At 52.4% G+C, this 16,779-nt stretch overlaps 6 protein-coding genes across 6 annotated transcripts; 2 read left to right on the top strand and 4 right to left on the bottom strand.

Moving 5' to 3' along the window:
• Nucleotides 1-326: 326 nt before the first annotated feature.
• SMAC4_12761 (uncharacterized protein) lies at nucleotides 327-1,022 on the bottom strand. Its single transcript, XM_024655762.2, has 2 exons — nucleotides 776-1,022; nucleotides 327-693 (listed from the first exon to the last, which is right to left on the bottom strand). Exons 1-2 carry the CDS (start codon nucleotides 779-781, stop codon nucleotides 511-513), a joined length of 189 nt encoding a protein of 62 aa, XP_024511594.1. The 5' UTR covers nucleotides 782-1,022; the 3' UTR covers nucleotides 327-510.
• A 3,855-nt stretch (nucleotides 1,023-4,877) lies between these two features.
• SMAC4_05645 (uncharacterized protein) lies at nucleotides 4,878-7,249 on the top strand. Its single transcript, XM_003348501.2, has 3 exons — nucleotides 4,878-5,204; nucleotides 5,284-6,987; nucleotides 7,078-7,249. Exons 1-3 carry the CDS (start codon nucleotides 4,942-4,944, stop codon nucleotides 7,220-7,222), a joined length of 2,112 nt encoding a protein of 703 aa, XP_003348549.2. The 5' UTR covers nucleotides 4,878-4,941; the 3' UTR covers nucleotides 7,223-7,249.
• A 138-nt stretch (nucleotides 7,250-7,387) lies between these two features.
• SMAC4_05646 (uncharacterized protein) lies at nucleotides 7,388-8,993 on the bottom strand. The gene has a single exon (XM_003348502.2). It carries the CDS (start codon nucleotides 8,950-8,952, stop codon nucleotides 7,516-7,518), a length of 1,437 nt encoding a protein of 478 aa, XP_003348550.1. The 5' UTR covers nucleotides 8,953-8,993; the 3' UTR covers nucleotides 7,388-7,515.
• A 766-nt stretch (nucleotides 8,994-9,759) lies between these two features.
• Nucleotides 9,760-10,539, bottom strand: SMAC4_05647 (uncharacterized protein; the record flags this gene model as incomplete). Its single annotated transcript, XM_003348503.2, has 1 exon — nucleotides 9,760-10,539. The coding sequence occupies one exon, from the start codon at nucleotides 10,537-10,539 to the stop codon at nucleotides 9,904-9,906; it is 636 nt and encodes a 211-aa protein (XP_003348551.1). The 3' UTR covers nucleotides 9,760-9,903.
• A 41-nt stretch (nucleotides 10,540-10,580) lies between these two features.
• SMAC4_05648 (uncharacterized protein) lies at nucleotides 10,581-11,599 on the bottom strand (the record flags this gene model as incomplete). Its single annotated transcript, XM_066090328.1, has 4 exons — nucleotides 10,581-10,906; nucleotides 10,980-11,388; nucleotides 11,478-11,492; nucleotides 11,582-11,599. The coding sequence occupies 4 exons, from the start codon at nucleotides 11,597-11,599 to the stop codon at nucleotides 10,581-10,583; spliced, it is 768 nt and encodes a 255-aa protein (XP_065946616.1).
• Nucleotides 11,600-12,560: 961 nt separating this feature from the next.
• On the top strand, nucleotides 12,561-14,078 carry SMAC4_05649 (uncharacterized protein). Its single transcript, XM_003348505.2, has one exon. It carries the CDS (start codon nucleotides 12,601-12,603, stop codon nucleotides 14,056-14,058), a length of 1,458 nt encoding a protein of 485 aa, XP_003348553.2. The 5' UTR covers nucleotides 12,561-12,600; the 3' UTR covers nucleotides 14,059-14,078.
• The last annotated feature ends 2,701 nt before the right edge of the window (nucleotides 14,079-16,779 follow it).

The raw sequence follows: 16,779 nt of genomic DNA, 5'->3' as shown, positions 1-16,779 counted from the left end.
GCTAAATACTTACTCGGATTCGGTGTAGATCAACCCGGGTGATGAGTGGAAGAAGCGAGAGGGTACGTCGGCCGGAAGCTGTTTGTTTGCAAGTCGGTTGAGGCGAAAGAAGAATAGGATGGCAACCTGTGGAAGAAGGGTACCAAGAGATGAAATTGGCAACAGGCGGCGGGGCGGTATGTTTCGTGGCAGCGCGGATGGTATTGTTGCCTGGCAGCCTTGCAATCGGGGTAAAGTGAATGGGCTTCCGTCTCATTCCCATTTGACTTTAAGTCACGGCAAAGTACGGTTGGCCTGGCGACCGGTAGTCAACTGATGGATGGCGGATGGTATATGGGCATTATCTGCCGCCTATGCATGTTCCTCATACTGCTACGAGGCTAAGTTGTTTCTTCGCTGAACGTTGGTCGTTGGTTAAACTGACTTCCCGCACAGAAACTACCTGGCTCTGATGTACGCACAAGGCCGTTCCTCCCAGGTCACCATCAACCATGAGCATGGCCCAGCTACCTATGTCTCAGCCTTTTCGATCCTTGACTCGTCGACACTCTGGAGGGACGTGGGGTTGAATGGCAAGTACTGGCCGTCTGGTTGAGGGTTCGCGACGATGATCGTAATCATTGAGCCAGTAACTGCAATGACCTTGTACCGGAGACTTGCGCCTCGGATGCAGACAACATCGCCAATCTGATACTGAAAAGACACATGTCGTCAGTTGGTACGTTTTCCATACCTTGTTCTGTCTTATGGAATATTCCCGTGCATTGTTACTCACCGGCATGAGTTTTAATGACAGGCAAAGAGTATGAGAGCTTCTGTCTGAGAGAACTTGTATTCTGGTGCTGGGTGGAAATGTCGAAGATGGCACCTTGTCGGCGAGAGCCCTGCCTCCGGTTCTTGTCCTGGACAGGAGTAATAGGATTCAAAGGAGTTGATATCTTCTTTTGGCGGCAAGCCAAAGGCGCGTTGGAGTTGGGCGAAAGAACATTCCTTGGTGTAAGTAAGTTGGTGCCAGAGGGAGGCACTTTATGTCGGTTTCGTGACGGTTGGGCTCATGGTGGCAAAAGCACACAGGCAGCCGACAATAATCCAGTTTCGCCTTGCCAAGGCATTGCAGCTCTCAACGAAAGAAGCAGATGGCACATTGAAAACCCGATATCTGAAGCCTGAGTTTCCGATGGTGGCAGACCGGCAAGTATGGAAGACTGATCCGGTAGCAGTGAGTACGCCCAATATTCTTGTCCCCGGACTGTCAGCAACATAATTGGTCCCAAAAGTATAGTGAACATCAACGAGATGTTAAGCGGATATCCCCGATAGGTCGGTGGTAGATGACTCGTGTATACGGGTACCACACCAGCACCCTTCAATGCTTCTTCCTGTGGCGTGATGGGTGCGACCGTCACTGCTTGTGAATGGAAAGTCAGAGCTTCCATTGGATACCGAGAAGCTCCCTTATTCTTCACAGCTGCCGATCATCCTGATCTTTGTGGGTTGCAGCAAAGGCTCATCACCACCCTAGAAGACTGATGGGTAGGTAAGTACCAGACGTTGCCTCCCGTCTTTCTGGAACCATGCGTCTATACCCGACTATATCTCCAGTGCCACAACCTCTGTTGTAAGCAACACATGGTGCGCTTTTACCATCCATCTTACAGCTGGTGGTAGCTCGGGCTTGAGATGTCCTCGTTAAGCTTGACGACAGGGGAATGGGGCGAAGAGAGTCGGATGAGTCCTCGATTGTTGGCAATATATCCTGGATGAAGTCTCGAGAAGGCGCGGATGATTTGTCACGCTTGGAGGAGGTCCTGCTGAGGCATGAGGCAGGGAAGGGTCCATCTTTACGTCGACCCTATGTAACCGGCGTGTCAAGATACCATCCCTAATGCGACACCATGTGCTCGAAGCTGACCGTAAAACCCGGTTTTTCGGAAACGATTCTTGCCATAAGCTGGTGCATGTGTAGCTATGCTACCACACTTTTACGAGCAAAGAAGGCATCTATCGAGACAGTAGAAAGCGTTTTTTTGCAAATCATATGCTTTAGTGGCCGCTCGAGAAGGCAAGGGATCCCTGAGGAACGCGATATCGAAGGGTTGATGTGCCTCGGCATGCCATTAGCGGAAAGCCTAGAACCCAATTTATCGGAGTGTGAGGCCATTTGCAGTAACCCTCTCCCTTACTGGCGGAATCCTGTCTGGATTGGGTGTGTTCAAGGTGGTAGTGTGACGACAGTGTGTCTCTACACACCACGTTCCGGTATCTCTTTGAGCTCGAATGGCTTCACGCCCAGGCGAACGAAATGGCCGCACTAATCTTCTGTCATGAATGTTCCCAGCTTTCACTGATTATCCGAAGACCCGTAGTGCGTACAGCATTATATGATACCCAGAGGTGGCGATACAAGACGGAGAGCCTCCAGGCAATCCCTAGAAAGCCGACAGCGTCCGAGTGAAGTTTCTTGTGGGAGGTGTACAGTGCAGGATAGCCATGTGATGCTGCTGTCACTGGGTGAAAGGTACCCCAACTGCCCAATTACGGGAGCCGGCAACTGGTCCGCGAGAGGAGCGTGGATTCTGGCTAAGGCCCAAAACCCAAGGCATGGCGTCTGTCAAGCTAGGGAAGATCCAGACTGCTCCCCGAAAAGACGTCAATGGCTTAAGATGCAACATTGGCTAACCGGTTACCGGAGTCCGGTCCTGTTGGCTCTTTCGCATTGTGGGAGGACGTGGTGATATTCTGTGTTACACCAGATCTAAAATCAGTTACCCAATGGTAGGAATGGTAGGGTATCTGTTGTTTGAGACCAAGGTGCTCGAACTGCTGTGATCTTGCGTCTGCGGCATTGATCTTTGCCGTCGTCTGAGATGACTCGTAGCCTCAAATTCGCGGGGAATTGAACGAAGTGGCTATGGGCTGGTGAAGCTGCAAAAAATGCTTGTTAGACACTTGTTCCCGAAATCACCAGATAATGTTAAAGACCGACCATTACTCAAATGTAGCCTTTGTCAGGCTTCTTCGCAGCTTCGCGCCAAAGAGCTCCAGTATCTCGTCGGCCTCAAAGATACCTAGGCAGCACTTGACAGAGGGACATACAAGCCCTGTGAAAACACCATCAGCAGATCCGGTCGTCTGTGAACAAAGTTTGGTGAGTTAGGTGTGAATGTTCGGGAAGAAAGAGAACAAAAAAGCTGGACGTACCCCGGGTTAGGCAGGAGGTCTGGCAAGAACGAACGGACGGAAAGAGGAAGGAGGGAAGGGTACCCGAGATGCATAAGGGAGATTAAGTGGGTTTGGGACCCTTATTAAGGTGATTTATGAGTGTTGCCGCTTCCCTATCTTACCTACTCGGTCAACAATCCTCGGAATCCCAAATGATGGCCGCCGTTTGTTTACCCCGCCTCTAGAGATTCAACTTGCGCTCTGCCTCACGCGGTCTTAATGTTAGTCATTGTACCCCGTCCTTGAATGGTGTACACTGAAACACAACGAACATCATCAATCAACGTTGACAGTATTATCCCGGCCCGTTTCAGAAGAACGTATGCCGGCTTTTGGCCCAAAAGGAAGCAATCTGCCTCTCGACACCGGGCCCACAGGTACACCGCACATCAGCGCAACTTTCATTTTTCTGCTTCTACCTGAGCCCGTTGAGCATCTTACTCAAGGCCCGGTTCGGACGTGATGGAGATATGGCTGGGAGTCAGCGTATCTGATCGAGGTTGCAAGCTGAGCTCAATAGGTCTAATGCCAAGGCTAACGAGCGGCCGCCAGCTATAACAAGGTTCGGATTGCTGTCGGATCCCACGAGCTTCATGCTGCCAAACAATTGTCCAACTCAAGCGCTTCCTTGGTCGTGTCTTCTATCAAGCCTCGAAAATTCGTGTAGGTCGCTGATGAGGTTGGTAGCCTTCCCGCCCGCCGCATGAGTCCAATCCATGGTCATCCCTCGAGAATGTCGACGAGCACCCCCAACAAGAACCGTGGCTGAAACAGTTGTCGTCAATGCCTGGCACAGCCCTGGAAGCAGTGTGCGATATAACATTTATTTATACTCAACGAGGCGAGGGCGGAGCAGAAATTGCCAGTGCGTGGCTCTTTTTCTCGGCTGAAGCGTAGCAGCTTGAAAGACACTTTTGCACTGTATCTCTTGCACTCAGCATGCGGGGGCCAAAGACAGCGTTTCATTTTCGCAAGGCTCCGCGTGATATTGTCGGGTATGCAGCGGCTTTTACGCCACGGGCACGCATGTAAAGCCGGGGATGCTATCACCAACAGACATTCAGAACTTGCAGGGGCTTGCAATGTCATGAGGCAGGACTGTCAAGGCCGGGTATCTCTCCAGGACAAAGTTCGTAGGGCTGTTAGACGCGCTTTTTTGATAAGTATGTATGAGCTAAGTGTAAAATCAAGAAGACTGACTTTACCTGGGACACATCCAGCCAGAGCGTTTCAAGGCAAACATTCAAGTTCGCATCGAGTTTGCTCGCGGGGATGATTCGAGATAGGCTGGAAATTTGACGGATCAACGCTACGAAGGCAAGCTGCATTTCAGCTGTTTCCAAGCCACACAAAACGCTGTTGTTTCTTTTCGAATCTCGGTACCAACCGCATGGAACTCCATGTACCTTGCCGTAGCGTCTTACAGGGCTGAGGACCTTGCTACCCCATCTTACATCTACACCAACTAGCCAGTCTGCTCCTGCATTATCGTTTCGGTACCAGCGACAAGATGGAAACTTTGCCTTGGCCCCATATCTAGCAAGAAGAACATCAGGAGCCTGCTAGGGCTGACACCATAAACAACCATGGGTGGATAGATCTATATATGAAGCCAGTTCCCAAGCAGCTGCAGACCAGCCTGCTCGTTCCTTGCACGCATCCACTGTTCCTTTCTCTTGTCACTCATCAAACGAGTAGCATACTATTTTTTTCATCGTCATGGTGCTCGGAGGCCTTGCAACGGCCCTTGCCTGGGCACTCGTGGGCTTGGGTGGTACCGTTTCCGCCAGTCCAGTAGCTGGTGATCTTGTCCCCGCCTACCAGATCCGAAATGCGCCTGGAATGACGTCCCAAGAAACATTAAAGCATCTTGCAAGAAGTTTAAATGCAGTCAGACTGGAAGGCAGAGACAAGAACCTTACGACCGGGAGGATAGACTTCAACAGAAGCTGGAGGGGAGCCACACTTATGAAACTCCAGTTGTACGTATTGCAGAGAATCCCCTCTCTTCTCGATCCCATAGCCCATCCCCCATGCTTACAAGTCTTGTATCTCCTACAGCGAAAGGGAAGACAAGCCCGGTAAAAATCAGAGCCTGGGCTCCAGCCTCAACATCGAGGTTGTTTGCGAGGAGTGCTACATCAGGGGGGCCGCCACTGGCTCGTTCACCGTCAACGGCAACTTCACAGACGTCTTCCGGAACCACACTCTCGAGATTGGGAGAGAAATCGAAAACGTGACCAAGGCAGCAGCCGACCAGCTCACCGACGCCATCAAAGGAAGCGGAGAGGTCATCGTAAACGAGTTCAAAGAGCTGATATACGAGGGAGATACCGACTTCACCGACATAGATTGGCCGACCGTGGACCTGGATTTTGATGTCGATCTCGCTCCTCTGCCAGAGGTCAAAATCGGGTTCGTGTTCGAGGACGACTTCGAGTTGTATCTGAAGCTCAACACAAAGATATCAGCAGCGTCGACATATGAGCTGAACCTCTTTTCGTCCAAGGATCCGAGCTTTGGCTTCTCCGAGGGAGGTGATATCACAGCGGGCCTTGCGGTCGTCATTGATCTGATCATCGAGCTTGACGCAGAGGCTGACATCAGCAGCGGGTTTCACATGAAGTTTGACAAGGGCGTGGGTGCTGAACTTGTCATGTTCAGCCGCAACATTTCGGACTTCAACTTCAACGGAGGAAAGTTTGAGTTTCTGCCAGTCACCTTATCTTCTCCAACAGCCACTATCAAGGCGGTGTTGAGAGTCGCGCTAAAGGCTGGACTGGAGTTCAAGCAGGTGACCAAGCAACTCCCAAAGGTGAAGACGAAGGACGACAAGCCGCTATTCGGTGCCGGAGTGGTTGCTGAGGTTGTTGCTCATGTGGCCGAGTTCTCAATATCTGTTACAGGGCCCACGATATCCACGGGTGACGAGAACCCGGGCCCAAATAGGGCCGCTCGTCGAAACGAAATAGAATCCACCGGTGCTGTGCATCCTGGTAGTTCGTCATCATTACACGACCTCGCAGTCCGAAAAGACGAGGATGAAGAGGAGGAAGAGTGCAAGCTCAAAGTCGAAGCCTTCTACACCTTTGCCCTTGCGGTCGCCGCGGGTGCCACCATCGAAGCGCTAGGTAACACTTGGGGCCCTAGTCCTAACTCTTCTATCCCCGTTTTCCATACCCAGATAGGCGCCTTCTGCGCTACCCTGACCACGCCCACGGCAACAGTCACGGCCACAACCACAGCGGGCCTGGAGGAACGTAGATCTCCCAGGCTCAACTGGCTTCCTCGCATGACTTCACCGCCATTGCTCGACCGTCTCTTAGGCCGTCGGGAGGAAGAACTGGTCACCACCACCATCTCGTCCACGGCCACCTTCTTCGGGCAGATTTGCAAGTCTCCGGGACTGGTCAACTGCCCGGTCTCGCTGCAGGAAAGCACGACGATGAAATCAGTCATGACGCTTGTGACAGTCGTGCCGGATGGCGTGATACCGACTTTCCCTGCAACGCAAATGGACTCGGTGTCCTCGATTCCAGAGTTTGGGCCTAACGTCCATAAAATGATTTCATCCGTCAGCGGGCCTCCGACCTCGTACAACCCATCTGCTACAGACGAGGGCTTCTTGCCCAAAGCCAGTGAAGCCATTCAAGACGTCAAGGACTTTCTCGACAAGGACACAAATGGTGTCAGCAACAAGGTTATTCTTGGTGTCTCGTTGGGTTTGGGAATACCGGTGTTGATTGGTGTTATTGCCGGTTTGGTGTAAGTTTACCCCCTTTGCGTTCTCATCTGGCCTGTGCCATGAAATCCACCTACTTGTGACAGAAACACTGACAGAAATACGCGGTCCAGGCACTTGATCCGGCGCAAGCGGTACTCACCAGTACCATCAAGAGCTCCTGTCAGAGATGAAGGGGGCGAGTTGCCAGGCCCAATGCCATACAAGAAGGAGCCAGTTGTCACCTCTACAGAAGTGCATCCTGAACATCGATGGTAGGGTTTCTGAATCGCGTATCAAGGGGCGAAAGAGTGATACTGGAGAGAAACGCGAGAAATGCAATAGAAACTGGGGAATTCAATCTTGCACATCAAGATCGACGTGACTGGTGACCGTTTGATATGAGAACACCGCCCACCACGATGTGTTGGTTCCGGCAGCAGTGCAGTAAGAGAAGCTCTTCTATTCCTAATCCAAGGCGTTTCTGCCACCAAAAAAAGGTTTCTGTCACTGTACTAATGCCGCAGCGAACACGCCCTTATGTCTCACGAACGCCAACAAGTGCTCGTTCGTCAGTTAAGGCAGATAGGCGAAGAGGCACTACGCCCTATGGAGAGAATCTGGACCCTTTTCTCAAGCCATGCATGGAAACCACCAAACATACTCACGTGCAGCCAACTTTGGCAGAAATCCATCAAGGCCTGGTATCTTTCCACGACGTATGCCTGCTCATTGTTTCCAATGTCGGGTGAGACGCCCATCAGGGCATGTGTGACCTTTGCCAGGCAGACAGGGCACAAGTAAGGAGGTTGTCTAACATCCTCTGCCACACTTGTTGTACCCTGCATAACACAAGCATAATAGGAGCAATGTCCCAAGCAGAAACAGTGACCGATCTCGTGAGAGACGGTGCGAGCAACCCTTGAGAACCATAGTCCATGGAGATCCTTTGCCGAGTGTGACAGAGGCTGAACTGCCCGAAGCGCAGCACCCATGGGGGTTGAAGGTACGTCCAGGCCAGGGGGGACGCTGTCGGCTGGGGCTTTTGGCTCCAGCTTTTTCTGTGTCCGCTTTCTCTTCTTCGACGGGGGAGGAGGGTCATGTAGGGAGCAGACACCATCAACAAAGGCTTGGCAATGGGAGGCCGGCCACATATGGGCCAGGTCAATGCCACCGACAATGTAATAGTCCAGTGTGTCAAGGGCGGGATGGTAGCGAGACGACGAGACAATGCAGACTCGGCTACCACCGTAAGCTCGGCCGCAGCAAAAGTCGTCTTCGTCGTCTTCATACAGGTCATGATCAACCAGCAGCAGAATGGCATAGGCATCGTCTGGAAGCACGTGCAACGCTCCGTCCAATAGGTCATTCAGGTTGAGTTGACCACCAAAGACGGTATCTGGGCAGGGACGCGTACGGACCCGTGTGACTCCATCGCCAATCTGAAAACCAACATAGTTGGGCATAGGTGCCTTTTTCTTGCGTCCCTTTTCGGGCTTGGGGGTCTCCCAAGGTACGAAAGACACCTCTTGAGGGAGAGTCTTCACTGGGAGGGGATAGTAGAAGGCCTCTAGATAAGCCGAAACGTCGGCCACACGTGGAGGCTCGACCGCTTTTAGCTTTCTGCTGGTGGTGGTGGTAGGGACTGTCCATGGCTGCATAAATGAGACTCCCTCGTCGACGGTCGGCGTGCGCACCACGTATATGGTCTTTCGTGCCTGCGTAACCGGAGTTCTCTGGCGAATCCAAGAGAGCATGCTCTGCGGAGGTTCATCGTCGCCGAGAGCCAGCAGATCGTCAGGCAGCGTGAGTGGGGCTGGGAAGGTGTACGGTGAGATGGTGGACGCGTCTTCGCCTTCAGGTTGATTATACGGGCGACCAGATCGCTTTGTTGTTGCTGCTGTCTGCCTCTGTTCCTCCGAAGGACGCGAGCACCCCGCTTCTTTCGCATAGCTCGAGACGTCTACTTGCAAGACCTCGTGACGGCATTGATGGGCTGGGCCCGGCATGTTTGGTATGTAGTTGTTTGTTTGCTTCAGCGGTTGAAGTGGTTTGAGGAAGCAAAGTTGTTCACACATCAGGCCCTTTGAGTAGGTATAAATACTCGTCCCGATCTGGCATTCGGAGAGAACCTATCCCTTAGGCAGCCGCCAAGCCCATGTTCTTCATTCGTCACACCCCGGCTCGAGCCTGGCTTGCAATTGTCTCAGCTCTCTGGCGTGTTTTGTTCAATCAGCAAAAAACAAGCCAAAAGGGTTGCCAATGGATTAGCTGTACGCAGCTGAGGTGCAGTAGAACACGTTACCTGTGCCACCCAGTCCCATTCCTGGCTCAAATGGCTTGACGATTGCTCGGCATTGGTGGACATGATGAAGGGGACGAGCGACAAGAACGAATTTGAAATAGACGGGTCGATCACATTGGACTGAGTGTATAATATATTTCAAGACTCTAGAGAAGAACGAAGGAGATCTATGGTGGTAGTGGGAAGAGTGAGCGTCATTGTCACTGTGTGTTGGATTTCGAGGCGGCCAAGATTGGAGGTACTTATGTACAGTGTACAGTAATTGGAAGCCACGGCTCTTCCTTGTACTGTAGTCCGGACGTATAGTACAGGCTGCAAAGCAATGCCACTTTGCTTACACCTTGGCGTTCAATGCGGGGATTCACCGGCCTTCTTTTCTTTCGGGCACTGTTGTAAGTAATACAGGGGCGTTGAATTAGAGCACACTGACAGCTGTCTATAACCAAACATGCGAGCCAGAAGGCTTTTAAAACGAACCAAGATCCAAAGACAAATGGCTTCCGTTACTCGCCGGGAGCGACTCCTCCCCATACCACACCCACGCTACAGTACCAAAACCCAGACTCAGAACCCCACTGTTAGAACTTCGGGGGTTTGAGGACGAGAGGCAGTTGTGTCGGATGGTCTAGGCGGGCCTTCGAATGGCCCCGAATATTTACATATAGGCCTGGACAGCCTTTGGGGCAACTTGGACGCAAGCGGCACCCGCATCGGACCCGTTGCCGCTAGAGATATACACCGAACCTCCGCACCGCACGAGGTTCTGCCGTCCATTCGCTGATATGGTAAACCGACCAGTGGCTGGGTCGACACAGCCCTTGATCGGCGCCATCGTACCGGCCGCGACACCGGCATCAACACTGGCCCTGTCGCCCAACTTGATCTGCACAGTGGCACCCAAGCTATCGGCTAGAATATAAAGGATGCCATCATAGCCAGTGGGTTGGATATAACCGTTGTTTTCCAGAGACCAGACAGTCGATAGGACCGTGGGGGTTGCTAGACCGACATAGTTTACCCACTGGACCAAGTTGCCACTCCGCCACAACCATAAAGCATACGTCGAGTCAGGACGTGGCGTGGTAACTTGAAAGTTGTGGCCCGTAGCCTGGCAAGTGAGCGGCACAACGGTGGTGGGCGTGGATGTGGTGGTTACCGTGGTGGTAGAAGTGGCGGTGACGGTCTGGATGGTGGTGACGCTATCGGGCGTATCTGTCACGGTCTCCGTCACGGTGCTGGCGTCGGTGGCGGTTGCCGACACAATGGCTGTCTGGGTGCTGGAAACAGTCATGGGGACAGTAACTGTCACCTCCTCACCGGGAATCGACACAGTCACGGTTTCAGTCTCGACGGCAGCAGAGACGGTTCCTCGACGCCGACGCACTTGCACGCCTTGAGATACTTGGCCCAGTCGGCACAATTGGCCGGGGCATACTCAGGCAGGCCAGAGGGAGCAGCAATATCTGTCCGACGGGCCTTGACCTTCAAGCTACTCGGCTCCTCGACATAGTTTGTTGCAGTTGACGTGACGCCGGGGGCCAGCTCAGTCGAGGTGGTAGTGAGGGTTTGAGTCATGGTCCGCGTGACCGTTTCCGTTTGGACCGGTCCGGTGGAAGTGACGGTTTCGGTGTAGAAGAGGGTTTCGGCCAATGCTGTCTCTGTGGTGGTTTCGGTGAACAAGTCGAAGGTTGTGGAGGTGAACGAGGTGACATAGTCCAGTGTGGTGGTTACCGTTTCGGTGGAGGTAGTTGCGGCCGCGGTGGAAGTCACGGTGATGGTGCCGAGGTTTGCGGAACAATCGGCGAGTCCGGCGTCGGCGAGGGCGACCGCCAAGGACGATGGTGTTGGTCACAAGATTCGGACCCGGAAGGAAATGGAAGGGAGAGCACATGCCTTTCAAGCACTTGTTACTGCGACAGCAAGCAGCTGAAACGCCTTGCAAGAGGGCAGCGCCCGAGAGGGCAGCGCCCGAGAGGGCGAAAAGGCCCGAGGTCTTCATCGCAATGACGGCGAGAACAATTCGAAAGAGTGACGAGGGTGAGATGCGAAGCTGCTCTGAATGCGAAGCTGCTCTGAATGCGAAGCTGCTCTGAATGCGAAGCTGCTCTGAATGCGAAGCTGCTCTGAATGCGAAGCTGCTCTGAATGCGAAGCTGCTCTGAATGCGAAGCTGCTCTGAATGCGAAGCTGCTCTGAATGCGAAGCTGCTCTGAATGCGACTGAGTCCGACACAGACAGCACTGCACTGGACAAAGTGGGATTCAGTTCCCTTTTCTATCCTGCCATACTCTTAATCTGTCGCCCTCGTTTTCTCCCCTATTGTTCGATTCTCACAATTCGGGGCGCCATCATTTTAGTTTCACCTCTCCACGTCTTTGCAAGTCTCATCCTGTGACAGATACACGGTCCCGGAAGTGGACGACAGTCTAGAGTCCGGCAGAAAAACTACGGAAAACGGGGTTTGACAGGGCCTACCATTCGCGGAGCTACGACAAACAAGCAAGACGCCAGTCCTGTTTGAACCTCCACGTGCAAATGAAGCTTTCTGTGAACAGGGTGAACAACCACGAACGAATCAATATGATGTATTATGTAGAGTTCAGACTGTGTAAAGTCTGGAGGTCTAAAAGTAGGGCAAGGGAGGTCCCTGTGCGGTGGGGCCATGGCCAGAGGGAGCCATGGCTGGCCGCACGTGACACGGGACACCTCCAACACTTCCGCTTATTGTCAATAATTCGATCGACGGGACTCAATAGCGTAACTAGCGTAGGAGTATTTGCGCCGGCTGCAAAATTACGACGCTAATACCCCGGACTATCAAAAGTAAAGACCGTGGTCTAGACGACCATCTGGGTTAATAGCGTATCTTGTAGTTTGTGGGATCTCCGCCAGGTAAGTTTGTTCGATATCTCGGTCCGCCTGGTATATACATACTGGACGAGATCTGGCCGCCATCGACTGATCTTCTTGCCTCTTCACCGGCACTCCATTTCAGGAATTTAAGCTGTCCTGGTTTCCGTTTCCCCTCTTCCGTTAGACATCTCCAGAATCAAGCCCTTCTTGTTGTCGCCTTTTCCAGCCTCCAACACATGCACCCTTTGGCGTGCGAAAGAAGCAAAGGGTGACAGGCCAAGTCCTCTACCCACGGTTATCGAACTGTGGGCATATTCTTATTTGGCGGCATGGAAAGGGCACTGCACCAGAATCTGACATGCGTCGGTCGGTACCGAGTTATGCTAGCCACTCCAAGTTTTCATGCATGTTGATAAGAGCTGCCCCTTCCGCCACCCATCTGTGACCACGTTCGGCAGCACTTCAAGAACTTGTAATGTGTCGACTCTGAATTGTCTATCATGACTACCGCCGCACTCTGGATTGCAGCATCGCTGCTGTCGGCTGCCTCTGCTGTTGCCGCCACTTCCTCCCCTCCGTCCCCGGTACTGCCCGCGAGCGCGGCTCAGCACATCATTAACGTTGATGTCGCCATCGTCGGCGCCGGCGCCAGTGGTGCCTACGCCGCGATCCGGCTCAAGGAGGATTTTGGCAAGAGCATCGCCGTGATTGACAAGAGCTCGCGGCTGGGCGGCCATGTATCGACCTTTGACGATCTCTCGACAGGGAAGCCGTTCGACTTTGGAGTAAATTCCTACAACGACTACGGCCCGGCCAAGGACTTCTTCAACCGTCTGGGCATATCTTTCTCGCCGGCTCCGCGCGTGGCCCTGACACAGCGCTTTGTCGACTTCCAGACGGGCCGGCCAGTGGCCTACGAGCCATCGTCGAACCAGGATAGGAAGGCCGCCCTCCAGAAATTCCTCACCGTCACGGAGCCGTACGAGAAGTTTTTGCTCCCCGGGTACTGGAACTTCCCTCAGCCCCGGGACATCCCCGAGGATCTCCTCCTACCGTTCGCCCAGTTCGTCAACAAGTACAACATCAGCGCCTGCGCCAATCAGGTGTTTGAGGTCACGGGCATGGGAGTTGGGGATTTCCAAAACAGCCTGACCATGTACGTGCTGAGCGCTTTCAACCAGCCCATGATCCGCACCTTCCTTGGCAACGGCACCATCTTCACGCCCAACTCACGTCGCAACATTGAGGTCTACGAGAAGATCCAGGCACGCCTGGGGAGCGACCTGCTTCTCGGCAGCACTGTCGTACAGAGTGAGCGGGCCAACAACGGCCACAGCCTCTGGGTTGAAAATGGCACCACCGGCCGGTACACGCTCGTCAAGGCGAAGAAGCTCCTCATCGCTATCCAGCCCACCAAGCAGAACATGGAACCATTCAACCTCGACAGGACCGAAAAGGCCGTCTTCGACAAGCTCGAGCAATCGGTCGTCCACTGCGGCATTGTGACGCATCCCTCGCTCCCCATCGACGTGTCCATTGTCAACATTCCCGCGGCGGGCGCGCCGGCCAACTACATGGCGCTGCCCAAGCCCAACTTCAATGCCCGGTTTGATTACATGGGCGGCAACTCCACCAACTGGCGCGTGCTTATGGTTGGAAAGAAGGACCTCAATAAGGACAAGGCGCAGGGCATTGCCAACAAGAACTTTGAGGATATGGTCAAGCGGGGCACGCTCTCGAGTGGCGGGCCGACCAATCTCGAGATCAAGGCGTGGTCGGAGCACGGCGCCATGCATATGCACGCGTCGGCCAGGGAGATCCGCAATGGCTTCATCCAGAGGCAATACGCCCTGCAGGGCCACAAGGGCACGTGGTGGACGGGAGGCGCTTTCAGCCACCAGTTCCAAGCCGTCCTGTGGGCCTTTGACGACGTCCTCATCACCAAGATGTTGGCTTAGACAGATCGGGGCACACGCGGGGTTACAGTTTATGTTTTCCACATGTGTTAGTTTCTTTGATAACTATGGGTATGTGCTGTTGGTCGAGTTCGGCGCGGCAAGAGAATGGGTGTTGCGTGCTTATGCAGATCTCACCAAACCACGATATACGGTTTCCAGCGAGTCTTGAGTTAAGCCAATAGTGCGAGGGGTCCCCGGAATATCTACAGGCGCAGGCCTCAAGGTACCTCTAGGAAATTAAGGCAGCTACGGCAGTATTTCACGGCGTTGGGTTTTCGATTCTCTGATAACCAGATATAATATGCAAGCATACTGCAATATTCATGCGCACCCAAAGTCCTATGCACAATGGTGATTCGGAATGTCCCTAGAGGTACCTGCCCTCCAGCTCTCTGTCCTTTTGGCCTTATGATGGGGAGGAAGCCAGGGCACTAGAAGAATTAAACTCACGGTGCCCTACTCACGGTGCCCTGGGGTCTCAAGCTGTTTGCCACAGTGTTCTTCTCGGACATAAAAAGACACATGTGCGAGCAGTATGTTTTACTGAGTGTGTCTGATTTCCTACATCAAAGAACCTAAAACAAAAGCTCCGAGATTCTGCAGTCTAGTTTATTACCCTACTTCTTAGAACCAGATTCCACTTGACAAAATTGGACCTTTACAGCACTTGAGTGCATGTGCAAGATTTTCCTACCCGTCAAGTCAATTTTGGGGTTGGATCCGGCTCTGAAATCCGTATGTACTTCGGGCCACGTGCAGATGATGCTAACGTGCCGCTAAATCGGAATTTGTCTACAGAGTCACAACCGTTTCTGTCCTTTAATCCCGTGACGGCAGCTTGAAACCCTGAAAAATACCTCCACACTTACTTATAAATGGTTGAGAAGCAGGATCGAACTAGCTACTCTCTTCTTCCCTTCCACTTAACCAACACAGCCAAACCTCCCCATCCCAGTCTTCCAGTGGTCTCACACAAACTGAAGCAATCTAATAACGAGCTCATACCTTATTTCCATTACTCATCCTCATTTCGCAGACGCCTCTTGACCTTTCACATCAATTGGATACTTTCAAGGCGCTTATCAAACGGATACAAAGGTGTTTTATTGTCTGCGTTCAAAGGGGGACGTGGAAACTGTGCCACGGATGGCGTGGTTTGAAGACAACAACATAGACTTCCGCTCCGGGACGACGCATCGTTTTCTCAGAGCGTGTGAAGGAGGGAAGGTAGCTCACGGGGAAATGGCTTGTTGTAGCCTACTTATGGTGCGATGACGCCCACCTTGAGTGGTTACGGAACCTCGACGTCGACGTAGGAGACTTGGTAGCTGCCCATACCGCATAAAGTATGTACAGCACATCTTTCCTTACCTACCCCTGTTGCACTGTCTGTCTGTCCTTCTCTTGGACTCGTGGGCACAAGAAGTGTGTTTGTTGTGTTAAGCTCAGGAGACAAGAAAGGAAAAGAAATGTGGAGGGCTAAATACAATGGTGGTGTGAGCTCATGGACCCACATAACAAGGCCAGTGAATGGCAGAGGTGGGACAGGCCCCACCACAACACCTTCTCCCTGCAATTCTTGACCAGTTCTGCAGTTAGCGTACCTACTTAGCATGTACTGTTTACCTTCTCACTTCTCCTTCTAACTTTGTCGCTCGCAGTATCGCCGTTCTCGACTGGAGATGGCGGCAATACATACCTATATCCCTGCTAGAGTTCCATTACTATACATTTTACAAGCTCAGTCGAACGAAATGGGTGGTGGCTCCAGGCCCTGATGCTATTCAAAACTAACACGAAAACGCGAATGCTAGAGCCAAGGAGGGAAAACAGCATGACATATTAGACGCGCCACGAATGACACCTACCGCCTACAAAGCGAGCCGTCTGGGTCTACCTGTAGGTAGCGCCACCCCTGTTGAAAATGGTGCGCCCATTGCGCCCTCGCTCGAAACCTTCTGTCATCTTTTCTATGACAAGTGGCCGTCGTTGCTGTACGGTGAGTCATGGATGTCCTCCAAGAGGAGCGCAGCAATCCAAAGAAAGTGGAAAATGATCGCATGTACGAGGAACATACAGAAAGAGCACGAAAGCGTGGAAGGGATGAACACGAACCTGAGAAGACGGTGCGTGTAACTAATCGAGTACAACTACCACTAGTACTACGCGCAACACCTTATAGTATTCCTCATATACGGTATTTACTCGAGTAGCCTCAGCCTTATATTAGATAGGCCACAATCCGATTAGGGTTTAACGTACAAATGTAAATTTTCAAGGGTTTCTTTTAATTATACAAACGTCGTACAATATTCTTCTATCCAAAAGAGTATCGGGTGGCAAGGTGTGACGAACGGCAGTCTGATCTGCCTAAATGAGATAGCTGAAGGTAGAACTATCAGTAGACGTTCGGTGAAGCCAAAAGGTTCACAACAAGGATGGTAGCGTTATACTGGTCTCGGTGATAATAATCAATTGACTACTGTCGAACTATCTGACAATCTGAGTTCTCCCGTAGTCCCTTTATACCTGCCCGCCCTCTGCGAGATATCTGTTTCCGGATGTTCACGCAACCGTGAGCCCCTAGTGTTTGGTGCTGGGTTTTGCAGGCTCACTTCCATGATGGTGTGTCTGGCTTACTATAATTAGCGCGAGCCTTGTTGTCCTGTGAGCTCTTCCCTGTCCTCGTGATGGCAGCCTTGCAGTTGTGCCTCTCGACTT

The sequence above is a fragment of the Sordaria macrospora genome, chromosome 3 (assembly GCF_033870435.1).
Source record: "Sordaria macrospora chromosome 3, complete sequence".
Classification (NCBI taxonomy): domain Eukaryota; kingdom Fungi; phylum Ascomycota; class Sordariomycetes; order Sordariales; family Sordariaceae; genus Sordaria; species Sordaria macrospora.
The sequence above is the reverse complement of the archived record's forward strand: the minus strand, read 5'-3'. Positions and strand labels throughout refer to the sequence as shown.